General features: G+C 38.1%; 1 protein-coding gene across 4 annotated transcripts in view; it reads left to right on the top strand.

Moving 5' to 3' along the window:
- Positions 1-18,203, top strand: part of LOC139746700 (uncharacterized) — a 37,515-nt gene extending 19,312 nt beyond the window's left edge. For 3 of the 4 annotated variants that reach the window (XM_071658155.1, XM_071658153.1, XM_071658154.1), the window contains exons 12-20: positions 1,029-1,162; positions 2,549-2,675; positions 4,445-4,591; positions 7,206-7,403; positions 8,501-8,630; positions 13,729-13,925; positions 14,468-14,623; positions 15,806-15,886; positions 16,913-18,203. In XM_071658155.1, coding sequence (XP_071514256.1) covers positions 1,029-1,162; positions 2,549-2,675; positions 4,445-4,591; positions 7,206-7,403; positions 8,501-8,630; positions 13,729-13,925; positions 14,468-14,623; positions 15,806-15,886; positions 16,913-16,984 — 1,242 coding nt within the window. In that variant the 3' untranslated portion in view covers positions 16,985-18,203. The other variant, XM_071658156.1, reaches the window with a different exon arrangement.
- The last annotated feature ends 2,089 nt before the right edge of the window (positions 18,204-20,292 follow it).

Here is a 20,292-nt window from a genome sequence, read left to right as displayed (position 1 = left end):
AAATAAAAAGAGCATGGTTGAGAGAGCAGAAGAGGGTGTTTTGAAATGGTTTGGGCACATGGAGAGAATGAGTGAGGAAAGATTGACCAAGAGGATATATGTGTCGGAGGTGGAGGGAACGAGGAGAAGTGGGAGACCAAATTGGAGGTGGAAAGATGGAGTGAAAAAGATTTTGTGTGATCGGGGCCTGAACATGCAGGAGGGTGAAAGGAGGGCAAGGAATAGAGTGAATTGGATCGATGTGGTATACCGGGGTTGACATGCTGTCAGTGGATTGAATCAGGGCATGTTAAGAGTCTGGGGTAAACCATGGAAAGCTGTGTAGGTATGTATATTTGCGTGTGTGGACTTGTATGTATATACATGTGTATGGGGGTGGGTTGGGCCATTTCTTTCGTCTGTTTCCTTGCGCTACCTCGCAAACGCGGGAGACAGCGACAAAGCAAAAAAAAAAAAAATTAATATATATAAATGAATAAATATTCATTTATTATACTTTGTTGCTGTCTCCTGCATTAGCGAGGTAGCACAAGGAAACAGACGAAAGAATGGCCCAACCCACCCACAGACACATGTATATACATACACGTCCACACACGCACATATACATACCTATACATTTCAACGTATACATATATATACACACACAGACATATACATATATACACATGTACATAATTCATACTGTCTGCCCTTATACATTCCCGTTGCCACCCCGCCACACATGAAATGACAACCCCCTCCCCCCACATGTGTGCGAGGTAGCGCTAGGAAAAGACAACAAAGGCCACATTCGTTCACACTCAGTCTCTAGCTGTCATGTATAATGCACCGAAACCTCAGCTCCCTTTCCACATCCAGGCCCCACAAAACATTCCATGGCTTACCCCAGACGCTCCACATGCCCTGGTTCAATCCATTGACAGCACGTAGACATAGAATAAGAAGCCAAGAAATATACTGACATAAAATACTAGACAAGACAGACAAATATTGTTAACTGAAGAATACTTTAAACAAACCCTCAGGAAGAAAATAATCTACTTGTTGAAGGACTGAGATCCACATTAAAGCACCAGCAAGCTGAGTTGGAACAGTTGCGTGCACAGTTAGAAGATGCCTTGACTCAAAAGAACACTCTTGCACGTAGGTTGAAAGAATTGTGAGTATTACCATGAATAATGATGTTTTCAGTCATCTTTTCTGTAGTGTACATTTTTTCATACTTGTTTGCCATTTCTCACTTAAGCAAGGTAAGAACAGTTGAAACAACAGCCTCATTTGCTCTTATGACTCTCTTGCTGTCATGTATAATGTACCAGAACCAGAACCCACCATCCACAGCTAAGCTGTACAAATCCATTTTTTCTTGACTACTTCATATTCCCTGGTTCATCTCACTGACTGCATATCTCCACCCCATATGACAGCATTCCATTTCTTTCTTTCCTATACATGCCTTTCACCCTCATCAGTGTTCAGTGCCTAGCACCCCCTAGTTCAAATTTTAGAGAGTATAAAAAGTTTCATTGGTTTAAAAATATGAATAGTTCAAGGTTCTGAATTAATCTCTCATTGCACCACTGTATTCAGGATAATTTTAAGCTTTTTAAGCTTTTGAATAGCAGAGGAGCACTATAATGTACACAAGGTAGATCAAATGTAGGGGCAATGTGAGGGCATAAAAGTCTGGTTCCCTGATATTCATCAGCATTTAGATGGCAGAAAGTACAACTTACAAATACAGAGTCAAGATGTTCATAAAATGATATTTAGGGCAGAGAAATGCACTTGGTTGGTAGCTGTAAATAGCTGACACTTTAAGGATAGTTTCTTTTGTATATTTTTATTATTAATATTTTACAAAGGATAATTCCTAATGTGCATTTTCATTTTATTGATATTCTACATGTCCCATCATTGGGTTTGAACTATTTCTTTAAAGGCACTGAACATCTAAACATCATTGCTCTAGTACCCAACCCCCTAAACCACTCAATCAAAAAATGTTTTATAAATGGTCATTGATGTATTGATGCTTCTAACACTTGTAAGTCTGTTGTAAATTCTCTCTCATCAGTTGCAACTTAAAAAAAAAACACCCTTAAAGCTTTTCATGGGGTTCAATGAATGGAGTAGTTTATGATGCTTGGGTGTGGATGGTAAACTTATGTTTCAGTACATTATACATGGTCAACTGAAGTTTAGTACTTTATGCTTAAAAGCTAAAGATTAAATGTGCACAATTTCAGCGTTTGGTCATCTATTTCTCATGCAGCCCTGCAAAAGCGGGAGAGGCAATTAGGTATAAGAAAATAAGTAGATTTAATTTTTCCTTTCTTTCGTTTACATCAGTAAGATATTGTAAACACTGGATGGCAGTCATTTACATGAGGGTGCTGAATTATTTCCTTTCTGAGATCCCACTTAAGGTAAGTAAAAAACACTAAAATCATTGTGAACACATAAAAGACTGTTGTATGTTTGGATGCATATGTATTTACCATAAAATTCTTTCATTAATGATAAAATTATTTTATTTTGACAGAGAGGTTGAACTATCTGCAGAGAAGAAACAGCATCAGGAACTCATAAAAGAAGCACTTGAATTAAAGACACTCATCACTAATCTTAAGCTGGAACAAACTGAAACAGAAAGAGCCCTTCAAGACAAAGTAAGTGGATATTGTGAATTACAGTAAAAGTTTCCCCTTATGAAGTTGCAGATTTTGTCATTTAGCACTGCTTTGCATGTTATTTTTTCTCCCCTTCATACTGATGTTATACACATGGGGTGAAGCAGATCCATAAAACATTAGAAAACATTAAAATCCATGAAATTTTGATGTTTAATTTTTTTTTTTTTTTTTTTTTTTTTTGCTTTGTTGCTGTCTCCCGCGTTTGCGAGGTAGCGCAAGGAAACAGACGAAAGAAATGGCCCAACCCACTCCCATACACATGTATATACATACACATCCACACACGCAAATATACATACCTACACAGCTTTCCATGGTTTACCCCAGACGCTTCACATGCCCTGATTCAATCCACTGACAGCACGTCAACCCCGGTATACCACTTCGATCCAATTCACTCTACTCCTTGCCCTTCTTTCACCCTCCTGCATGTTCAGGCCCCGATCACACAAAATCTTTTTCACTCCATCTTTCCACCTCCAATTTGGTCTCCCACTTCTCCTCGCTCCCTCCACCTCCAACACATATATCCTCTTGGTCAATCTTTCCTCACTCATTCTCTCCATGTGCCCAAACCATTTCAAAACACCCTCTTCTGCTCTCTCAACCACGCTCTTTTTATTTCCACACATCTATCTTACCCTTACATTACTTACTCGATCAAACCACCTCACACCACACATTGTCCTCAAACATCTCATTTCCAGCACATCCACCCTCCTGTGCATAACTCTATCCATAGCCCACGCCTCGCAACCATACAACATTGTTGGAACCACTATTCCTTCAAACATACCCATTTCTGCTTTCCGAGATAATGTTCTCGACTTCCACACATTCTTCAAGGCTCCCAGGATTTTCGCCCCCTCCCCCATCCTATGATCCACTTCCATAGTTCCATCCGCTGCCAGATCCACTCCCAGATATCTAAAACACTTTACTTCCTCCAGTTTTTCTCCATTCAAACTTACCTCCCAATTGACTTGACCCTCAACCCTACTGTACCTAATAACCTTGCTCTTATTCACATTTACTCTTAACTTTCTTCTTTCACACACTTTACCAAACTCAGTCACCAGCTTCTGCAGTTTCTCACATGAATCAGCCACCAGCGCTGTATCATCAGCAAACAACAACTGACTCACTTCCCAAGCTCTCTCATCCCCAACAGACTTCATACTTGCCCCTCTTTCCAAAACTCTTGCATTCACCTCCCTAACAACCCCATCCATAAACAAATTAAACAACCATGGGGACATCACACACCCCTGTCGCAAATCTACATTTATGTAATTATGATTATAATCAAAAGTCACATAACTGAATATCAAATATCTTAAAATTACTGATGATAGTATATAAAATACAGATTTTCACTTATTTTCATACTTATGTATTAATTTTTCACATTGAGTTTTGACTTAAATTTGCATGTCAGGCACCAGTTTTATCCTAAAAAATTTTTTCTTTGGGTGTGATCAGCACTTATTTTACCGACATACTTTCAGTTTTTACAGATTATTAATCAAATGCATCTAATACAAATGTGTAGCTCTACCCCCTCTAACTTTCAAATGGGCTGTCGTACTCTACCCCCTATAACTTTCAAATAGGCTGTCATAAATTTTTCTCAGCAAATGATCCATCTTTCACTGTATCATTGTTTACATGGAAATACTTCACAGGTCTTTAAGACTGTCTGGTGCACCATTCACTGTGCTTACATCAGTATTCACTTTTTCCAGATTGACAATGGTTCATCAACACAGTGTGAACTGAAGGGTCAAATACGGTCTTTAGAGCTCACTATCCTACAGTTACGCACCGAGTTACAGATGGAACGACATAGATCCACATCTTTGTATGATGAATCAAGAAGTTTGCATAAAAAAGTGTGTAATCTAAATTAAAACATTAATTTACGTGGTGTCATGTTCACAGGAGATAATATTTCTGTAGATAATTGTGCAATTGTAATTCTCAATTAGGCATTTTCAATCTTTATACTGATGCTTTAATTGTGGCTGACTTTTCAATTTCTTAGTGTTTCTCAACTGAATTGTTTTTGTTCTCCATCTGATGGCAATCTGTTCTACATTCAAAGCAGGAAGGCACATGTAGAATCTATTATATTATTCTTTTTATTATACTTAATTTCTTAGTGTTTCTCAACTGAATTTTTTTTTCTTCTTTTTTTGTTCATCTGTTGGCAATCTGTTCTACATTCAAAGCAGGAAGGCACATGTAGAATCTATTATATAATTCTTTTTATTATACTTAATCCGCTACCTCGCTAACGCGGGAGACAGTGACAAAGTATATTTTTTTTTTTATTTTTTTTATTATACTTTGTCGCTGTCTCCCGCGTTTGCGAGGTAGCGCAAGGAAACAGACGAAAGAAATGGCCCAACCCCCTCCCCCATACACATGTATATACATACGTCCACACACGCAAATATACATACCTACACAGCTTTCCATGGTTTACCCCAGACGCTTCACATGCCTTGATTCAATCCACTGACAGCATGTCAACCCCGGTATACCACATCGCTCCAATTCACTCTATTCCTTGCCCTCCTTTCACCCTCCTGCATGTTCAGGCCCCGATCACACAAAATCTTTTTCACTCCATCCTTCCACCTCCAATTTGGTCTCCCTCTTCTCCTCGTTCCCTCCACCTCCGACACATATATCCTCTTGATCAATCTTTCCTTACTCATTCTCTCCATGTGCCCAAACCACTTCAAAACACCCTCTTCTGCTCTCTCAACCACGCTCTTTTTATTTCCACACATCTCTCTTACCCTTACGTTACTCACTCGATCAAACCACCTCACACCACACATTGTCCTCAAACATCTCATTTCCAGCACATCCATCCTCCTGCGCACAACTCTATCCATAGCCCACGCCTCGCAACCATACAACATTGTTGGAGCCACTATTCCTTCAAACATACCCATTTTTGCTTTCCGAGATAATGTTCTCGACTTCCACACATTCTTCAAGGCCCCCAGAATTTTCGCCCCCTCCCCCACCCTATGATCCACTTCCACCTCCATGGTTCCATTCGCTGCCAGATCCACTCCCAGATATCTAAAACACTTCACTTCCTCCAGTTTTTCTCCATTCAAACTCACCTCCCAATTGACTTGACCCTCAACCCTACTGTACCTAATAACCTTGCTCTTATTCACATTTACTCTTAACTTTCTTCTTCCACACACTTTACCAAACTCAGTCACCAGCTTCTGCAGTTTCTCACATGAATCAGCCACCAGCGCTGTATCATCAGCGAACAACAACTGACTCACTTCCCAAGCTCTCTCATCCCCAACAGACTTCATACTTGCCCCTCTTTCCAAAACTCTTGCATTTACCTCCCTAACAACCCCATCCATAAACAAATTAAACAACCATGGAGACATCACACACCCCTGCCGCAAACCTACATTCACTGAGAACCAATCACTTTCCTCTCTTCCTACACGTACACATGCCTTACATCCTCGATAAAAACTTTTCACTGCTTCTAACAACTTTCCTCCCACACCATATATTCTTAATACCTTCCACAGAGCATCTCTATCAACTCTATCATATGCCTTCTCCAGATCCATAAATGCTACATACAAATCCATTTGCTTTTCTAAGTATTTCTCACATACATTCTTCAAAGCAAACACCTGATCCACACATCCTCTACCACTTCTGAAACCACAAAGTATAATGAATAGAAAATATTATACTTTATCGCTGTTTCCCGCATCAGCGAGGTAGTGCAAGGAAACAGACGAAGAATGGCCCAACAACCCACATCCACACACACACACATATATATTCCTATGAGTCCACGGGGAAAATGAAACACATGGACTCATAGGAATATCTTGATCATGCGCAAAATTGTGATCCTTTCCAACACACACACACACACACATATATCCTCACCTGGCCCCCTTCTCTGTTCCTTCTTTTGGAAAATTAAAATATATATATAGGGGATAGGGGAGAAAGAATACTTCCCACGTATTCCCTGCGTGTCGTAGAAGGTGACTTCAAGGGGAGGGAGCGGGGGGCTGGAAATCCTCCCCTCTTGTTTTTTTTTAATTTTCCAAAAGAAGGAACAGAGAAGGGGGCCAGGTGAGGATATTCCCTCAAAAGTCCAGTCCTCTGTTCTTGACACTACTTTGCTGACACTGGAAATGGCGAATAGTTTGAAAAAAAAAAATGCGGGAGATGGCGGATAGTATGAAAGAAAGAAAGATATATATATATGCCCATACATACATATATATTTCAATGTATACATACATATACATACACAGACATATACATATATACGCATGTACATATTCATACCTGCTGCCTTCATCCATTCCTGTTGCCACCCCGCCACACATGAAATAGAATCTAACTCAAATATTTCAATTCTTGATCATATCCACAGCCTGTTTCATAATCTAGTTGTCTATTTTCTTGTGATTATTGCTTTCCCAACAGGTTAAAGATCTTCAAGATCGCATATGGTATCAGGCCCGCAGACGAAGAAACAATAGTAGTGACAGCATGAACAGCAAGGACAGTCATCATAGCACAGGTGGATCAGCGTGTGGAAAGGAGAGTAGTTCAGAATATGGTAGCTGCCTCAGCCTGCTTCCAACTGCAGTAGGGAATAATCTTGCTGATCAGCAGGTTCAAGTCAGTGTAAAAGTAGTTTCATTATGAATATCTTGATGAGCATGATGTATATATGACAGCTAGAGTCTGAGTATGAATGAATGTGGCTTTTTTTGTCTGTTTTCCTAGCGCTATCTCACTGAAGCAGTGGGTAGCGATGCTGTTTCCTGTGGGACAGGGTAGCGCCAGGAATGGATGAAGGCAAGCAAGTATGAACATCTACGTGTGTATATATGTATGTGTAGGAATATGTATATGTATGTATATGTGTGTGTATGGGCACTGATGTATATATGTGTATATTTATTTATTTATTATACTTTGTTGCTGTCTCCTGCGTTAGTGAGGTAGCGCAAGGAAACAGACGAAAGAATGGCCCAACCCACCCACATACATATGTATATATATATATAGAATGGCCCACCCCACCCACATACACATGTATATACATACATGTCCACACACACAAATATACATACCTGTACATCTCAACGTATACATATATATACACACACACAGACATATACATATTTACACATGTACATAATTCATACTGTCTACCCTTATTCATTCCCATTGCCACTCCGCCACACATGAAATGAAAACCCCCTCCCCCCTCATGTGTGCGAGGTAGCGCTAGGAAAAAACAACAAAGGCCACATTCGTTCACACTCAAGTCTCTAGCTGTCATGTAATAATGCACTGAAACCACAGCTCCCTTTCCACATCCAGGCCCCACAGAACTTTCCATTGTTTACTCCAGACACTTCACATGCCCTGGTTCAATCCATTGACAGCATGTCGACCCCGGTATACCACATCGTTCGTTCCAATTCACTCTATTCATTGCATGCCTTTCACCCTTCTGCATGTTTAGGCCCCGATCACGCAAAATCATTTTCACTCCATCCTTCCATCTCCAATTTGGCCTTCCCAATCCCTGCTCCCTCCTCTCTGCTAGTCATTATCATCTTGTACTATTCACTATTCTCTTACTAGAAAAGATGAAGAAAAGTGTGTCACTGAATGAATTGTGGGTCTTAAGTACAGTTGATATCAGCTGTTTAGAAAAAAAAGTTCATATGCCTTTTACTGTATGCAGTAATTTTTTCTTATAGTGTATAATAAAAGATGTTGAGGATGGCCAAGCAAGAGAAGAACACCTCCACACACTCTTGCGTGAGAAAGATGCAGCTCTTCATAGCCTTCAGCATTCACTCTCTCACCAGATAAACTCAAAGAATCAGGGTGAGCTTCTCATTTATTAACTTTTCTTATATGTTCATTTAGTTTGTTAAACAAACACCTGTTTGTAGTTTCTCCTAATCTTGAATGGTAAAATGCCTTCATATTGGCAAGGATTGTAGGGGAGCTTCAATATATAAGACCAAATTTTGTTTTTATTTGATTACAATGACATTCTTGTCTAACCTAAGTTTTCAGTTGCAGTCTCATCAGTGTAAATTTGGATTGTTACTACCCAACCATCCCATTCTCCATGAAAGCATATAAAGATTAGGGTGAAAATAGTGGAATGTACTTGATTCTGTGTTTTCACTTCTACCAGTAAATACTATGTATTAATCTATTTACATTATAACTTTCAGAATTCATGTTAAGTGGTTCATGAACATGTGAATCTTAGTACCTTGATTTTTACAGATTACTGTGCATTCTTGTTTGTGAGTTCCAACATAACACTGAACATACCAAATGAACATGCTAAAGAAGTCTTCAAAAGAGTTTTTGTGTTCTGGAAATGAGATACAATCATTGTTTTGTAAAGTATAAATACTACGGAATATGTAATAAAGTGAAAAGACTCAGATGAAGTGATTCATGCAATTGAAAGAAGAAAAAATATGAAAGGGGCTTTTTTATATGTTTAATTTGTCCAAAACTGAATGGTCTAAATGCCCTTCTCCATCACAATAAGAAATATTATATTATTTTCAATAAGGACATTTTATCTAATATGATTGTCATGTAGGTACATGTTTCATGTCAAAGAAAATTAGACCCTAGCTACTTCAAATGGTTTATGAATCACCAAAATGGAAAATTTAGTACTTTAACTCTCTGCAAACAATTCCATTTTTCCCTAATACTGGCCAAATTTGTATAGCCATCAGTACTATGAGCATTTAGATGCCCCCATTTTAAATCTTTCCCCATGTTTATGTTTATGCTGTAATTACTTGGGGATTTATAAGGTATATCACCTTACAGTACATACATTATTAGCACCTGTTCCTTATAAGCCCAATCTTCTCAGCTTTAGTAGGACCTACATAGGTCAAACTATTCCATACTCTAATTTTTCTTTCATAATATTTAGCTGTTTCCCACTTTCGTGAGGTAGCACCAGGAATAAAGAAATGTCCCTCAATTTTCTTGTGTGTAGCCATCACGTATACTGCACTAGAACCAGAGTTCCCCAATCCACAGCCATTCCCCACACACCTTCCTATGGTTTTCCCAGAAACATTTCATATGCCCTGGTTCAGCTCTTTGCCCCTTGTATACCACAGTTCTCCAATTTTGTCTACAACATGCACATTTCCCACCCTCATGGATGTTCAGGCTTCAGTAACTTAAAAGTGTTCTTCAATCTATCCTTCCATCTTGTCCTCAGTCTTCTGCCCCTGTTTGATCCTTACACTTTTGATGAATATATCCTCTTAATCTCTCCTCATACATCCTTTCCATATGTCCAAACTATTTCAACACACCCCGCTCAGCTCTCTTAGACATACTCCACTTACTACTCCACCTCTCTTTTTCGCAGTGTCATTCCCTATTCAGTTTCCAATACATCCATCCTCTTCTGCAATTGCATTTTGGGTCATGATTTCCCATACAGCACCATCAGGACTACTTTAACATCACATATATCCATCTTTGCCCTAACAATCAGTAACCTCTCTTTGCACACACTCCTCAAAGTACCCAGGACCTATGCCCCGACACCCACCCTATGGTTCACTTCAGCTCCCATAGTTTCAGCCACTGACATGCCCACTTTTAGGTACCAGAAATACTCCACTTCCTCTAAGTTCTTGCCACTCAAACTCACAGTAAAACTGAATAGTCTTTCACCCCTGGTAAACCTTATAATCTTATTTCTGTTCACATTCATTTTCAACTTCTGCCTTTCAACACACTTTCCCAAATTCAGACACCAACTTCTGCAGTTTCTCACTTAAGCCACCAAAGCCATGAGCAAACAGCAAGTGACTAATCTCCCAAGCCCCCTACCCCTAAGAGACTACAAACCAGACACCGTCTCCAAAACCCTTGCATTTACCTCCCTCACCACTCTTTTCTTAAACAGATTAAACATTACACACCCTTGACATAGACCAACCTTCATCTGAAACTACTAACCCTTTCCTCTTCCCACTTGCACCCATGCCTTACTCTCTGTAAGTACTTTCAGTAATTTTCAGGCAAAAGAAAACAAAGTCCAAGTGGAGAGTTAAAGTTTCATTTTCTTATAAGTACCTAGCAACTCAGGCAATAGTTCTTAAACCCATAGAAAAGTTTTCCCCTCTGTGTAGCTAATGGAGGAAAAGTAAGAGCTTGTCCTCTCCTTTCAATTCTCAACCCTAAAAACTGAGTGAAAGATAGAGGAAATTTATGAAAACCATGGGATATATGGGTAAAGAGAAGGAAATAATATGGTTCTGCTAAATTTTGAAGAGAAAGAAAAAATACAAAGCTTATTTAATATATTTTGTTTATTTAGTCATGAAATAAGTGAAAGAAAGTTCAACCTCTTCCAAATCAAATATGCAGTTTAAAGGTAGCTACAAGCTAGGGTAATCAACCAGAGTCAAATAGTGGAAACTTGCAGCACCACTGAAAATTTACACAGAATTCTCTCCCAGAAGTTGGAATTTCTACACTTACGTGGGTGAGGCTGTAAGGCAGTTTTCCATATATTCTGATCACGACCCTGGATACATTCATTTCCCAGCCTGGTGACCCAAAGGGCTGACATGTGTAATTGTAAGTGCTTATCATATTGATATATAGTGTTCATTAATTATATTCACAGTGAAGCAATAAAAAATAGCTAAAGCAGATTGTATCTTAGAAATATTTAAATCAGGCAAAATGAAAAGCACAGGTTATCATGAAAATGGTAGTTCATTTCAAAATTTTGTACTACCATGTTGCTGCTTCTTGCTTGGAGTGAGCTCGTCTAAGTTTTGGTGGTCCGGTGATTAATTTCAAACGAAAATATTTACAGCAGCTTTTGTCATTATTTCCATAATTCCTCAGTTTCATCATGTAATTATTATAGCAATATCTCATAATTTTTGCCAAAAATATTTTTTCTCCACTGGGACTTTAGTACAACCTCCAGGAACATCACGGAACATCATCAGGGTTGCAGTCATAGGTTCTGGAACCATATAAGTAAGGGGACAGGTCCCATCATCTGGCTGGTCCATGTCACCATAAAAGACTTAAAGACTTGTATTTGAAAGTGCTTTTCAATACCTCTCACTCAAACATGTCAGTGATTTCAAGAGACAGATCAGCTCAATCTTGACCTTTGTTGTCATACACACTCTTGTTTGATCATCATGCCAAGGAGAAGGGCTTGATTTCTGAAACATTCCATGTTTGGGATGGACTGGAACTTCCATTAGGACTCATTTTTGTCAGTGCAGATATTTTTGTAAGTTCAGATATTTTTCTCATTCTGTTGATCCTTCTTCACTGGTGACTGCTTTGGTAGAATCAAATGGTGAGAGCATGTTAGGAGTTTACTTAGAAAAGCAGCTTTGAGCTTTTGCAATACCATGTTTTGAGGTATACCAGGAGCTCTTAATTCACACATTATTTGATTTGCACCATTTTTAGAATAACATGCACCATCCATTTAAACTAGTTTTTCAATTAATGAAGGCTTAGGTTTGGAATAACACAATCATCACTGAAACAGCAGCGTGGTGGTGTGGCACAGCCAGTACCATGCAAGAAGCATGTGTACACATCATGTGGATACAGTCTATAGTCATGGAGTACTACATTATTTTGTGCTGCAGTGTATACTGCATGTATGTTGCCCCTTGCATCATGCCACAAAAGTGTCTTTTAAGTACTCCAGGTACCAGTGGTGCCAAGAAGTGCATGGCTATCAAAGATGAGGTTAAGATGGATGTGCTTAAACATCATGAGAGAGGTGAACAAACAACCAATATTAAATGTGCCCTTGGACTTGGTGAATCTAATTTATAGACTATTCATGACAGTACTGAGAAGATCATGGATAGTTCTAAAAGTGGAACATTAATCAGTACATCTAGGACCTCTTATATCCAAAGATTGTTTGTGGAGAAAAGGGAACAAATCTTAAGCACATGGATCAAAACTAAGCTCAAGAAAATATTTCTGTCAGCATCTTTTTGATACAAGAGCCAGAAAATACATGGTGACTTGACAGCGGAAGAAGGAGCAGTCCAGACATTTCAAGCAAATCCTGGTTGCTTCGCAAATCTTAAGAAACACTATAATTGCCACATCAAGATGACTTGTAAGGCTGCATCTGTTGGTGTCATTGCTGCTGAAAATTTGCTTGGAACCCTCAAGACCATTATTGAAGAAGGCAGATTTTTAATGTGGATGAGATCGAATTATTCTGGAAGAGAATGCCTTCCAGAATGTTTATTTCCCTTGACTACAGCTGGATGCAAAGTTTGTTATTATGTTTTTATTAATGGAATTCATTGTACAGCATGTATATTATAGTATTCTATTTTTCCTGGTATGTATATACCATAGTTTATCACTGGTATACTATACGGTACTGTCTTATTAATACCAAAACTTTCCAATTTCTATTACTTGAATTTAGTTTATGTGTTTTTGATTTATGTGACCATTTTCAAGAACGTATTTGCGTAAATAGGGAGGTCCCTGTACTTCTTAATACCCTGACTATCATCCAGCCTACCATCCCCCATGAAGGTTGGATACCCTATAGAGCTTTCTGGTATAACACTGTTGACCATCTTGATGTTATACCAGACAGCATTTGGAGCTAAAGTCATAAAGGAAAACACTGTTTTATTTTTAATGGATATGTGTTAGTAGTTTTTCACATTCAACATATATGTCTGTGACACTGTTGGTTGTGTATTCTCCTTAACCCAACAATTTGTAGGAAAAAAATAAGTTATGGCAAACAAGAAGTCTAGCTTAAAAACATGTTTTAACAAATCAGGGCTAATTTTATGATCATGTTCAAGAACTGAGGGGGATGTAGCCCCTTAAAGTGTATTATAGACTATTCATTGTCAATGATTACTTCATATATGTAGATGCTCTACAGAATTGGAGGCACTGGCTGGCAAAGTATCAGTATTAGAGGATCAGCTGGGTTCTTTACTTTCTGCTCTTGAGGTGAGTGCAGCTGTTGGAAGTATAACAACGGAAGTTGGCAGCCTTTTGCAGGAACGAACAGAGCACATCAACTCCCTTGATAAATCATCACATTTGCTTCAAGAGGAAATGTCATCCCTAGCATTGGTTTGTAATACTCTGAACAAAAGCTAAAAAAAAATTCTTAGTTTGCTTCTCAATTAGTGTCTTGACTAAAAAAAGAATTCCAAGAAAGTGATTGTTTTGATTTGCCTGTAAACAAATAGCATGGAAATACATTGAGTATGCAAAAATCAAAGTAAGAAACTAAAGAGATATTAAAGTGTTATGCCTGAGCAAATGGATTACAAATCAAACAACCAGTAACCATGAATGAAGTACCTTCCTTGTTGTCTTGACAAAACTAACTTTTATCATGATTATCAGTTTTTCATTTGTACAATGAAATACATTGTAATACTTGAATTGAAGGTAACTGAATATTTAGATGGGAAAAAATGAGAATCTAATATTATACATGATTTATCTCTAAGGTAAGCTTAGAAGATGAGTTAATTTTGGGTCACTATATACAGAGTAGTCTAAAAACAGATTTTTTACATTACAGGAGAATCAGACTTTGGCTCAGAAGATGAGTTGAACTGCAGAACTATAAATAGTCAATTAAAAGCAGATTTTTTACATTATAGGAGAATCAGACCCTGAGTAATGAGTTAATTGCTGCCAAGAGGAATCAAAGAGATGCATCAATAGAAGCAAAGGAGTCTGCTCGTAATGCAAGGCAGGAAGCACGGGACGAGCGGCTTGCTGCAGCACACCTCAAGGAAAAGTGCTTACAGTTACAGGTACCTTGACAACATGTTACACTGATATTAGTGGAATTCTTACTTGATGAGATTATTGGTAAAAGTATGAAGCCTATCATCATTTGCTAATCAACTGCTGGAGAGGATGGTATAAACTACTTATGTACTCAGACACTAGAATATGATTTCACATTGATAGCAAACATGAACATAATGATATAGGTGGAACACTGGACAGGCATTTCATGCTTAGAACATCTAGTCTCATGTCTGATAACTTGGAATGAAACTAAGATGAGGTGAGCAAAGAATGACACAAAAAAGTATCAATGATTCCACCATTATAAAGAATATGTAGGAACATCTCGCGGGGGGCTGGAAATCCTCCCCTCTCGTTTTTTTTTTTTAATTTTTCCAAAGAAGGAACAGAGAAGGGGGCCAGGTGAGGATATTCCCTCAAAGGCCCAGTCCTCTGTTCTTAACGCTACCTCGCTATCGCGGGAAATGGCGAATAGTATGAAAAAAAAAAAAAAAAAAAAATCTCGCATCACAATGCTGACAACAGTTCTACCATAGTGTTTTTTTATTCCAGTCATATTTGCTGACTCTGATTATAAGGAAATTATATTCAGTTCATATTATAAATACCAGTTTCTCCAAGTAAAACAGGAAAGCTTATGTGGAATAAAATCACACCACAAATGGGACAGTGACTTCTTACTTGATCTTGTTTTTTATATGTGGACTGCCATGATATAAATTTTCCTTTATTTAAACATTAAATGTAACATTACCTGCATTTAAAGCAGGGTCACATTTAGAATAGTATCCTCTTTTGGTCGTCAATGAATTTCAGTTTTGTTTGACTTCCACACTGTGAAGTATTTGCCAACTTATTGCACAAAATGAAAAAAAGGAGTGATAAGACTGTGAATTTCCCAATTAAGTACATTAAATCAAAGAAGCAGAATTATGAAAAGGCAGAAACGAGTTAAGAAAAAGGAGAATGGCCAAAAAAAGTAAGATACCTCATTTTGATATCAAGGAGTTTAACATCAGTCATAAAAAGATGACACTAATTGTTTCAGTCTGAGAACTACTAATAGTTTTTGAATCTTATTAACCAAGACCTTGTTTCTCATTACACCAAGTAAGGACCCTATACATCTGAAAATTATTAAACCCAGTGCAATATTTCAGAATCATTTTTCTCTTTTAAAGGCAAAGCTTGATTCTGTGCAGTCAACTTTGGAGCAAGAACGACAAGAGAGGCGATTGCATGAAGTAGTGAATGTATTCAAAGTAGGTCATCATTATGTTTTCTTATTATAATAGGACCTTTAAGTGCATTGCAAATTGATTATTGGGTCATGTGGATTGTAGCTGAATATTAAAGTTAAAGATAGCTTATCACTACTTTATTACTTATCATATTTCCATATTTCTGAACTTTATTACCATAGCTATTATTATTATTAGTATTTTCCAAAAGAGGGAACAGAGAATTGCGCCGGGTGAGGGTATTCCCTCAGAGGCCCGGTCCTCTGTTCTTGGCGCTACCTCGCTAATGCGGGAAATGGCGAATAGTTTGAAAGAAAGAAAAGAAAAGTAGTATTAGCAGTATTAGTATTATTATTAAGTTTCATATTTGTTTTGTGTCTCACATTAGCAAGGTAGCACCAAGAACAGATAAAGGTTGGCCTCATTTGCTCAGATTCACTCTCCAGCTATCATGTATAATGCACCAAAATCTGAGCTCCCTATCCTTAACCCAACCCCACAGACCTTTCCATGGTTTACCCTGCCCACTTTATAGGTTCAGATGCACCCCAATGACAGCACATCCACCCACCCATGTATACCATAACACTCCAATTTTCCTTATCCAATGCATACCTCTTACCTTCCATCATTTTCAGGCTGTGATAACTAAAAGCCTTACTCCATCCTTTTATTGCCTTCTTAGTCTCCTCCTTCCCATGCTTTCTTCAATTCTGATATATACATATACATAATAGCTAGAGAGTGGATGTTTTCCAAAGAGGCCTCTGTTCGTTTGTTTCTGAAGCCCCCTAATCAAGGCAGGAAAGGAAATTAGGTATAAAAAGAATACACCTTTCAGATATGTTTGCTATTGAGTCCTCATGATGGTAAACTGACAACTTAAATTTTAGGAAGTGGTTTAATAGAATTAATTACATCAGCTTCTATTTTAATATAGCTTTCAGATATGGTGTGCTAAAGAGTCCTCATGATGGTAAACTTACAACTTAAATTGTAGGAAGTGGTTTAATAGAATTAATTACATCAGCTTCTATTTTATTATAGCACCAAGAGTTTGGGTCACTGCTGGACAGTGCCACTGCTCTCCAAGAAACAGCATACTCAGGACTCCAGTGAAACAAAAAATACCTGAAAGTATTGACTGATGAGGAAAAGCAACCATCTACACAAGGTTTACAGATCATGGAACCAACAGTTGAATGAATGTCTTACTGATGTATCATTTTACCATTACTCATTTTACATAAATAGTTTTAAATCTGAAAGTAAAGTGCACAGCAGAAAATTTCTTACAGCTCTTTGTGATGGTAAAATGTGCTAGTGGTAAATGTTAAGGGAGTGAAAGAAGTGTATGCTAGTTTTACTTAAATTCAAGTACTCTGGAGTATGAATAACCATGAATGCTCAAAAGATATGAATCTAAATATGTCTTTTCTAGCGCTACCTCGCACATATGAGGGGGGAGGGCGTTGTTATTTCATGTGTGGCGGGGTGGCGATTGGAATGCATAAAGGCAGACAGTATGAATTATGTACATGTGTATATATGTATATGTCTGTGTGTGTATATATATGTATACGTTGAGATGTATAGGTATGTATATTTGCATGTGTAGACGTGTATGTATATACATGTGTATGTGGGTGGGTTGGGCCATTGTTTCGTCTGTTTCCTTGCACTACCTTGCTAACGCGGGAGACAGCGACAAAGCAAAGCAAAGCAAAGCATAGCATACACCTTACACACATAGCCTGAGGGTAATTTATACAAGATTTTTTTTAATAATCTGTGCATGAAACAAAGTTTGTGTAACACTTAACCATCAGAAAGCTAAGGTGTCGCAACCTCAGCTGCCCATGTAGACAATCTGTGGGTGTTTGGCATCACCTTCACTTCTGACTGAAATTTTATGCCACTGTTAAGCAGTCGTTTTCTTACACTTCTTCACACATAAGTACTTACCAGTAAAAAAAAGAAAATGAAATACCATTAACACAGCGAAAGAATTGTGTTTTGGTGTGGAATTTTCCACTTGTAACGTCATGTTGATGCTCAAAAAGTTTTGGATTTTGGAGCATGTCAGATTTCAGAGTTTTGGATTAGGGATGCTCAACTTGTATACATATATTTAGTTTTGTACGTTTACAGAATGTATCTAATGAAATAGTTTTTGATAATATATGTTTGTACATCCTGTATGCAAAATACTTTTGAGCTGAACAGTTAAAATCATTAGCACTTTTGTATATTCCACAAAAAAAAAATGGAAAGATATTCTGAATTTTGGAATGCTTATCAACTGTTATGTATTAAGTGCAATAAAGGATTTTTGTTTCCTGAACTCTTAATCTCCTGACATTTTACAAATTTTGTCTCCTTCTTAGAATGACTTCATGAAAATTTAATTACCATCTTAAAAGATAAATAGAAAGAAATTGCAATCTGAAGTAATTAGGCAAATACAAGGTCAGGCTGGCAGCAAGATATATAATCATCAGTAGGCATATGAAGGCAAAGGGAAGATTTTGAAACAGTTCAGTCCTTACTTTTTTACTTTCCTGCCCTTGGAATCCTTTCTATGGAGCTTTTGCAGCAGATGACAGTTTTAATTGTATAAGGAAGGGTAGAGTGATCCTACAGTTAGCTGACATTTACTCTGAGGTCAGTTATGATGGGATACTTTTCAAAAAAGGAAGTCATGCAAGTATCACAACTATGATCACTTTTATCACTGCTGTCTTCAATCTCATCTTTACCATAAAGTATACAAAGTCTGTTTATGGATTTATCTCTGGTAATTCTACATATTACGGGTAATCTACACCAAACAACATCATACACCTTCAGGGTCACTTGAGGGTTATCCTAATGTAGAAAAAAGTTCCTGAAAGTTATAAGATACAGAGGGGGAGGAGGGTCATATGACCATGAGAAGTGTAAAATAACAGGATACATATGGTAAGATGCACGACAATGATGTTCCCAGTGCCTTGTTACAAGCGTCTCATGATATTAACTTTACTCCCTTTATTTCCACAAATGAACTTAACCATCACCATTTTTCACTTACATTCCTTTTCCTATCATCCTATTACAAAGAGGGGAAGATGTTAAGAACTAAAGGTATGGAAGGACTGAAAAAAAGAATGAGGGGAAACTAAGGGAAGATGATAACAAAATGAACAGTAAAGTAGGTACTCAAAATTAGACATGAAAACTAAAAATGCCAACATTTGTGAGGGAATACAGTGTGTCTCCCTCCAACAGATGCATCCTCACCCTCAACATGTGCATTTTTACTACACCCTTAACAAAACCATTTTTCCATCAACACATGAATCATCACCCTTGAAAAGCCTATATTCATTTGACCCCTAACAAATACATCTTCACTAACTGTTGGCAAATGTAATTCCACTGTACACTTAACAAACGGATCATCACTACACACTCAACACCACTGGTCTTTGACCTGATCATCTATGGTTTAGGTTAAATATATCTTCACTATACAAATGACACCACTGGCCTTCAACTTGATCGTTATGGGTCAGGTCAAATGTATCACCACGATACCCACGACACCACTGGCCTTTGACCTGACACACAAGGCCAGGGTTAAGGTGATGATTGTTGGAAAAAACTGAATAGAAAACGAAAAAACTATTGTGAGAAAGGATGGGAAAGAATTGGATCAAAGGAAAAGGAGACATTTAGAAAAGGTGAAATGAAAAGAGTGGGAGAGGGGAAGGGAAGGAACTACATAAGGGAGGAAAAGATGGAGAGGGGAAGGGAAGAAACTGCGTAAGGTAGTGAAAGATGTATGTGGGAAGCAGTGATCATATGTGAAAAAATTTATACCTATGTAAGCGGATACGACCCTTATTTTTCTGTTCCTGGCGCTACCTCGCTAAGGCGCGAAACTGCGATCAAATATGATATATCATATTTTATTAATCTATTATACTACAGTTGTCTCCCGCGTTAGCGAGGTAGCGCAAGGAAACAGACGAAAGAATGGCCCAACCCACTCACATACACATGTATATACATACACGTCCACACACGCACATATACATACCTATACATTTCAACATATACATATATACATAGACATATACATATATACACATGTACAAAATTCATACTTGCTGCCTTTATTCATTTCCGTCGCCACCCCGCCACACATGAAATGACAACCCCCTCCCCCCGCACGCGCGCTAGGTAGCGCTGGGAAAAGACAACAAAGGCCACATCCCTTCAGACTCAGTCTCTCGCTGTCATGTATAATGCATCGAAACCACAGCTCCCTTTCCACATCCAGGCCCCACAGAACATTCCATGGTTTACCCCAGACGCTTCACATGCCCTGGTTCAATCCACTGACAGCACGTCGACCCCGGTATACCACATCGTTCCAATTC

The sequence above is a fragment of the Panulirus ornatus genome, chromosome 66, assembly GCF_036320965.1.
Source record: "Panulirus ornatus isolate Po-2019 chromosome 66, ASM3632096v1, whole genome shotgun sequence".
Taxonomy (NCBI): Eukaryota; Metazoa; Arthropoda; class Malacostraca; order Decapoda; family Palinuridae; genus Panulirus; species Panulirus ornatus.
The sequence above is the reverse complement of the archived record's forward strand: the minus strand, read 5'-3'. Positions and strand labels throughout refer to the sequence as shown.